The sequence below is a fragment of the Prunus dulcis genome, unplaced genomic scaffold (genome assembly GCF_902201215.1).
Source record: "Prunus dulcis unplaced genomic scaffold, ALMONDv2, whole genome shotgun sequence".
NCBI classification, from domain to species: domain Eukaryota; kingdom Viridiplantae; phylum Streptophyta; class Magnoliopsida; order Rosales; family Rosaceae; genus Prunus; species Prunus dulcis.
In genome coordinates, this window is record NW_023010519.1 from 294 (window position 1) to 7,981 (window position 7,688).

At 39.9% G+C, this 7,688-nt stretch overlaps 2 protein-coding genes and 1 pseudogene across 2 annotated transcripts; all 3 read left to right on the forward strand.

Annotated features, from left to right (window-relative positions):
* Nucleotides 1–1,940: 1,940 nt before the first annotated feature.
* LOC117613705 lies at nucleotides 1,941–3,160 on the forward strand. The gene is made up of 3 exons (XM_034342277.1): nucleotides 1,941–2,702; nucleotides 2,778–2,927; nucleotides 3,017–3,160. The coding sequence occupies exons 1-3, from the start codon at nucleotides 1,941–1,943 to the stop codon at nucleotides 3,158–3,160; spliced, it is 1,056 nt and encodes a 351-aa protein (XP_034198168.1).
* A 1,032-nt stretch (nucleotides 3,161–4,192) lies between these two features.
* Nucleotides 4,193–5,742, forward strand: LOC117613706. The gene is made up of 6 exons (XM_034342279.1): nucleotides 4,193–4,220; nucleotides 4,392–4,476; nucleotides 4,587–4,682; nucleotides 4,770–5,218; nucleotides 5,299–5,441; nucleotides 5,674–5,742. Exons 2-5 carry the CDS (start codon nucleotides 4,465–4,467, stop codon nucleotides 5,438–5,440), a joined length of 699 nt encoding a protein of 232 aa, XP_034198170.1. The 5' UTR covers nucleotides 4,193–4,220; nucleotides 4,392–4,464; the 3' UTR covers nucleotide 5,441; nucleotides 5,674–5,742.
* Nucleotides 5,743–6,222: 480 nt separating this feature from the next.
* On the forward strand, nucleotides 6,223–7,430 carry LOC117613707 (annotated as a pseudogene).
* Nucleotides 7,431–7,688: the final 258 nt, after the last annotated feature.

A 7,688-nucleotide genomic window follows, 5' to 3' on the forward strand; every position in this document is an offset into this window, starting at 1 on the left:
AGCGACAGGTACTGTTCATCGGCATTTTCTTACAGTTTAAGGGTTTCTCTGAAGTTGGTTTAGGGTTTATGCATTTCTCTGAAATTGGTTGAGGGGTTTGTTCGAAATGGTTGAAGGTTTAGGGGTTTCGCTGAAATTAGTTTAGGGGTTTGTTCGAAATTGGTTGAAGGTTTAGGGGTTTCTCTGAAATTGGTTTAGGGGTTTCATCGAAATTGTTTTAGGGGTTTGTCTGAAATGATCTGAGTATGATGATTCCTTGTTTCAAACAGTGAATGGGTTTGTTCTTTGTGGACTGATGCTTGCACTGCTGTTGTGTTGCTGTTGCTGTTGCTATTGCTGTCGTATTGTGTTTTTTTGCTAGTGTATTGCTAATGTAGTGATGTTGTGTTGGCATTTTAGTGCAGTTGTATTTTTAGTTTTAGTATGGTTTTATTATGGTTTTTGTAGCAGTTATTGAATGGTATTTGGTGGCTTAGTATGAGTCTTTATGAGCATTGCATTTAACCTTCTTAGAAGTCTAATTGGTATCTATTTTGTTTGTTGAAGATGATATCTAAAGTGTAAGACAATTAACCTGTGTATGGTGATTTCTTCTCTGTGGATCATTACCAAAAAATACTCGCTGATTATATTTTACGTAGAAAATGTGGCCATGAAAAGAATTTGTGGCTAAAACTCCATGATGGAAGCAACCATTTTGAAATATCTTAAGCAAACTGTTGGTGGCTTGCTAAATTCCTTAATTTTTTTCTCTTTATCTTCCAACGAGGTAGCGACCCTTCACATTACACTCAATTGTGCAAAGGATTTGCATGGTTGTCTGATGGAATCGAAGAATAATTTACATAGAAAGAATTTCCTTTGTTATCGTTCGTAGTTTTTCATATATGAAAGAAACTTCTAGATTGATAAAATATCTCAAGACAGAGTTTGACAAAATCAAGTATTGTATAAATATTTGAACTTGTAAACTCCCAACCATATCATACTTTTTGTTTGAGAATAATGCTTGTTAATTCGACATATTTTTGTATAACTTTGTTTACTAAGTTTAGGGCTTGCATATTGGATATGGATGAGTTTTGTTTAGAACCATATGTGGTGTAATATGAGTTGTTTAAAAGTTTGCTGTTTTGTGCTTGATCATTGTGTGCTTAAAAGAAAGCGGGAAATGAGTGAAGATGGGAACCTACCACCAGCAGCTGTGGTTTAGAGAAATGGGGACATTGATTTTGCTATAAGCTAACTGTTTAAGCTTTTGCTTTTGTTGTTTGTGTATGGATACTTAGAGAAGTCTGTTTCTGAGGAGAACTTATAATTTTGTAATTGTACATGTCTTACAAACATTTTATACCGTTTTGATGGTTTATTTATGAATTTATCTTTGGTTTTTTGTTAAGAAAAAACTGAAGGGATGGTGCCAATTTCTTTCATTTTCTTACATTTGAAAGGAGGGCCATAGTAGAGTCAGTATTGTGGTTGCCACTAATTCATAGGATGTTCCATTACATTATACCTTGAAGTGAATAAATTGTTTCCCGATATCTTGTTGTTTTTTTAAACTCTTTCTAGTCAGATAGATTTATATTGTTACTCCTGAATTGTTGTCAATTAGGCTTGTGCTACCGCACATTCCCATTCTAGCTGAAGCTGTCTCATGATTAGATGGTGTGATTATATGGTGTGTTGAGATGTGTGTTTAGATATTATATTATGCAGGAGTGGTAGAGTACTGGGTGTGTTGAAACTTGGCTTTGAGCCATTAAATGAGGAGGTCAGTTGTAAATAGCTGGGGTTTTGTTTATGATATGTATTTTTTCAATTTGTTTCACTTCATATCCTATAATAGGCTGTTCATAAGTGGTGATTGTTTATTGCTTGTTATTGTGTAGATTGCAACCGACTGAAATTCTGTTTATAATATTGGCATGCAGGGAAATATGGTTGGTGAAATGAAGTTGATGATTACGGAGGAACAAAAATTCCAAGGGAAAGCATTGTCGTTATCCCATACGAAGACGGCAATCACTACGATCAAGGAGAAATTCACTGAACAGCAGCTGCAAATGTTTGAACAGAGTTGTTTTGGTCATCTCCTAGGGATTGAGGACCTCAAGTGGACTTCTCCGATTGTCCACGGGTTGCTGCTCAGGAAAGCTGATCCCAAGACAGTTTCCCAACTGAACGGGATCAAATTCATTGTTGGCAAGAAGGTCATCCAATTCACGGCGCAGCAATTTTGCATCGTGACAGGGCTAAGGTTTGGAAACCTTCCCTTTATTCCGATTCCCACGAATGAGAACTGCTCATTGAAACGGAAGTACTTTGCCAACGATAAAGCTGTGAACCTGTTGGAATTAGAAAAGGCCTTCCTCGAATGCGATGATGTGGACGATGTATTCAAGCTTGGATTCTTATACTTTGCTGTCTTTGTGCTGTTGGGCAGCGAAAAACATGTCCACATTGACATGCGATATTTGAAGTTGGCGGAAGACCTTGAAGACTTTGGGAAGTATCCATGGGGTGCTGTGTCTTATGCGAAGACAAATGCGTCACTGCTGAGGGCACTTTGTGCAGATTACCAGCGAGTGAAAGTGCCCACAAAAACTGCCAAAACAAAAAAATCTGGAAAGAAACCAACAACAACGGCAACCGGTAGACCAAGAGAGTACCACCTCAAAGGTTTTCCGTATGCACTTCAGGTGAGCAAATGTCCATTGATGTTGAAGTTAAATTGCATTTGTTTACAATGACTGACCTTTTATTCCTGAAACCAGATTTGGGCGTATGAGGTGTTTCCAGCGTTGGCTGCACTACATTTGGTGGTGCACGAAGAAAATGCGCACATCCCTCGTTTACTACATTGGAGGAGCAATAGTTCGCCGCGTTTTTATGAGCTAATGAGCCAAGTATTCGAGAACCGTGAGGTTAGTTCAGTTTTTAATGATAATGTTCGGGATATGAAAATATAATATAATTACTTTACTGATATGTATATTGTATGTGTAAATTGCAGGTTGATGTGCAGCTTCTCCGGCCATCTGTGATGGACAAGCAGCAGCCGTATTGGACTTGGGGTGACAGTGCTGACGACATGAAGAACTTGTTGACTTGTTGGGCGATGACGCTGAACAACAAACCGGCACTTCTGCCTCTGTAGAAGAAAAAGAGAAGGACATTGACGAAACTGCAAGCCTTCCGTCGTCTTCTAAGGCAAGCATTACATTTTTTCGAAGATATACGTCATATTACAATAGGAAAATAACTGCTGTATAGTTGCAATATTTTGTGGCCTGCATAGTAACACATGCATTATAACTTAGTGCAGGGTACAGTCGCGTCCAGAGAGTTACGCACTTTGAAGCGTGACTTTCAAAGGACAAAGGATGAATTGGCCAAAGTTTCCCTATCAAATCGAGCACTTTGCGACAGAGTGCATCAGTTGGAAGACAAGGTACGGAAGGAGTCAATGAAAGCTGAAAAAGAGTTCGAAAAAAATACAAAGTGTGTGGAGGATTTCCGCAACACCCTGGCTTCAATGGAGCATTATTTTAAGTTGGAGATAGAGCAGCTGAAAAAAAAAAATGGTGGGGTGAATGAAGCTGCGGAAGGACATGAGGACCTCGGTAGTCCTCATATGAATGAAGGAGGCAACAATGACTTGTCGCCATTACATGCCTATGTAAGTCCGCCGACAAAACCGGCAGTAATGGAAACACAAGTCCCCGGTGATGGAGCCGAACCTTCCGCAGCCATGGTAGTTGAAGAGGCAAAAATGGCCGCTTCAGTTCCTCACTCAGAAGTGCATGAAGTAGCTGACCCGGCAGAATCCGATGAGCTGCCTACCCCGGAAGATGTTGCTGGGTGTGACGAAATCTGCCAAAGAGTCATGAAGCTGTTAGAAGATTGGAAAATCACTAAGAGTATGCCATCGGGAGGTTTGATGAATCCTCCAAGTCTACCCACAGTTACTATGGCTGGTGATGAAGAAGGTAGTTCAAGTGTTGAAAAAAAAAGAAGTGGAAGGTAAAGGGTGCAGACAGAAGCGCCCGGCGCAGACATTGTTGAGCCCATTTACAGATCCTTTGAGGAAGAAGAGGACGATGACTGTGTCGGCTGCGACTGCAACCCCGCCATGTTTTGATCCATCCAAATCCTTGCCCATTGAAGATGTGAAGGCAGTTACTACAGTTTTGCAGTGCCTGGAAAAGCGATATCAGGTTACGATTCTTGACCTTTCAATTCCAATATTCATCCTATTCTACTATGTAGTCATACACTAATGAGAGAATGCAGAGTTTGCTTTAATATACATGTGTATTTTTTTCATCAACAAAGTCATATTTATGACATGACTACACAAGTAACCGTTGCAAGTTTGCCTTTTGTAGTGCGGAGGTGCAGCTGGAATCATTTTCAGTGGGCGCTGATTTTTTCTACAGACTTGTCGATGAAACCGAATGGATGAGCTCAAGGGTAACGATACACAAAGCTGTACTTTATTACGATAATTAAATTGTTTTCTCACCTTTTTTAAGTGTTGAGTTGTATGAAATTGTGCTAATATTATATGTGTCAACTTTCAGCACCTGGACATGGCAACCTTTCTTATCCGCAAAAGGCAACTATCTCATCCGTTGGTTTTTGGAACGGACTGGACAACGGCAGATTGTTGCTTGCAGGTAAACATGTAACCATTGTGCAGCAATTTGTGCTTCATTTGCTGTCGGTTGTGATTTTCTAATATGCCTTCATTTAAATTTGTGCAGCAATTTCTAGAGCCGTTCAAACCGACGGCCAGGAAACGTGGATCGAAGAAGGCTGCTGGTTCAAACACCGTTGACCTTCCAGCCAGCAAGGTGAAGAATTTACATCACTTTGTGCGTGGTACGTGGCAACACGGCTATGCCCAAGCTTGGACAAAAGTCCGGAAGGTGTATTTTCCATATAATCTGAAAGGGTCTCATTGGGTTGCAATCGAACTTGATTTCGTAAGACATACTGCAACCGTGTATGACTCCTATATTGATTATACGAAACGTTCAAAGCTGGTTACGCTTCTGCACCCTATTAGCGATACGCTGGCACGAGTGCTGTTCGATATGCACTTTTATGATGATTCTGAGGTTGAAGAGGTGAAGCAAAAGGGGCTGACGATGTCGATGTATACGCCATTCTCAGTGTGCAGCATTGCAGATGTGCCACAACAACGAGATGGGTAACGTTTGTGAATTTTGTGCTGTTTATCCAAATTTGACATAACTGCAGTTCTAATTTCCCAACTAATTGGCCTCACAGTGCGTCTTGCGGAATCTTGACCGTCAAATTCATCGAGCATCTCAGTGCTGGGATGTCGGTAGATAAAGTTGACCCTTTGAAGATCAAATATTACCGACTCAAGCTTGCAATTGAGGGTTTAAGGGGGGAGGCATATTTATGAGGTAAATTTCTTCATGTCCGTTAATTCACCTCACGATGTAAGTTTCTTTTCGGCTGTCTATGCCAACACAAATACAAAAACTGATTTGGTACTATGAACTGATTTGGCAGTATGATATTTGGCAATATGAACAATGAACTGATTTGGTGGCAGTTACAAATGAACATAGTCTTCATTCTGGAACTGCCCTTCATAAATGCCTTCATCTGCACTGAACCCAATTGTTATTGCAGGTCGGTCTCAACCAAGGGTTGATTGCAATATTCCAACCAAGATGACCATACACTGTTATTTGATGTAGGGTTTTTTGTATGACATGGCTTTGCTTTTATTCGTTTGGTTGTTCCAAGTTTTATGTTCTGGTTTATCTCACAGTAACTGCCGAGTCGTTTTTCATTTCATGTATTTGTCCGTGGTATTTTGTTCCCCAATATTCTGATTATGGTCAATATGTAAACATTACTGTGGAGCTTATTGCATGTTTTCTTTATTTTGTGGCCATGACTTATGTTCTTGCTAACCCTTTTTCTTCAACTTCTCTTGTTTCTGTCATCTGAAGTCTTTCCAGTCAGTTGAACACAAAATTTCTCGCCTAATACTGTGGACTAGCAGAACAAGTCTTACGAGGCCATACATAAATAGCCACAAGTTGTCATACATGTATATCAAAAGTGTGAAGTTGAAACCTACAGACGACAAGGGAAGAAGGAAGCTCTGTGCCATACAGGTGATTGATGGAGTAAACATGTTTATGCCACCATACCAAATTGACTGCCCCTTGAATTGCACTTGACGCTACCACAATTGTAGGGGTGGACCTTGGCCAGGGTCTGCGGGAATGGATATTCAAAAGTACATAAAGGTTGAGAAGGTTCCTGGTGGCCAGTTGGAAGATTCAGTGGTTCGCAAAGGAGTAATGATTAACAAAGATGTTATTGCACCTGGAAAAATGAGAAGAAAGATTTTCAACCAACGCATCATTCTTCTTGATTGGCCTCTCGAATATAAGAAAGGCGAGAACCAAACAAATGCTGAGTTGCTTAAAGAAGAAGATTGGGGAGTCCTGCTACAATTGGAAGAAGAATACATCGAGAGGCTATGTGTGCAAATATTGAAGTTTAAACCAGATGTGGTTATCACAGAAAAGGGGCTTAGTGACTTGGCATGCCATTATTTTAGCAAGGCCGGCGTCAGTGGAATGAGGAGGTTGCGGAAAACAGATAAAAACCGAATTGCCAAGGCTTGTGGGGCTGTAATTGTTAACAGACCAGATGAATTGCAACAGTCTGATGTTGGTACAGGCGCTGGGATATTTGAGGTTAAGAAAATTGGTGATGAGTTTTTTGCATTCATTGTTGATTGCAAAGAGCCTAAAGCATGTACTGTACTCTTGAGAGGTCCTAGTAAGGATCTGTGAAATGAAGTGGAAAGGAATTTGCAGGTATAATGGTTTTACTTCTTTGTCCCCATTACGTAGAATAAATATATTATGCTGAAATGTCTTATTTACTCCCTTATATCTGGTCATAGGATGCCATGTCTGTAGCAAGAAACATCCTCAAGAATCCGAAACTTGGTCCTGGTGGTGGTGCTACACAGTTAATTGTATCTGCTACATTGAAGCAAAAGAGTTCATCTGTGGAAGGTATAGAAAAGGTAAAAGCTCCTTTCCTCATCCAAAAGTTTGGTATTTGTTGTGTAAAACTCGTCAAAGAATAACTCCTTGTGGAAGTAGAAATCTAAATTCTGTGAATAAACTGGCTGTCACTTCAATTCACATGCTCGTTGACATACTTTAGATTAAGAATTAGTTGTGGTTTCACTTTACATGCATTTTATTGGAGTTTTATGGGTACACGTGTTTTTATGGTAAAACAGTGGCCGTATGAAGCTGCTGCTATAGCTTTTGAGGCTATACCACGTACTTTGGCTCAGAATTGCGGGGTGAATGTGATTAGAACAATGACGGCGCTGCAGGGAAAGGTTTGAATCTGTTTTGTATGGCTTTGTTCAGTTTTGTTATGATTTGTCATTTCTATATACGTTCTGATGCATCATTATTATTTTGGTCAGAAAATGATGCATCATTTAGATCCTAACCACAATTTTTTTTCCATAGCATGCTGAAGTTGAAAAATCATGGATTGGCATTGATGGTAAAGTAGGGCAATATGCCTACAATACGAAGGCAATACGAAGGCAATATGACCACAATAAATATACAATACGAAGGCAATAGTAGGGCAAT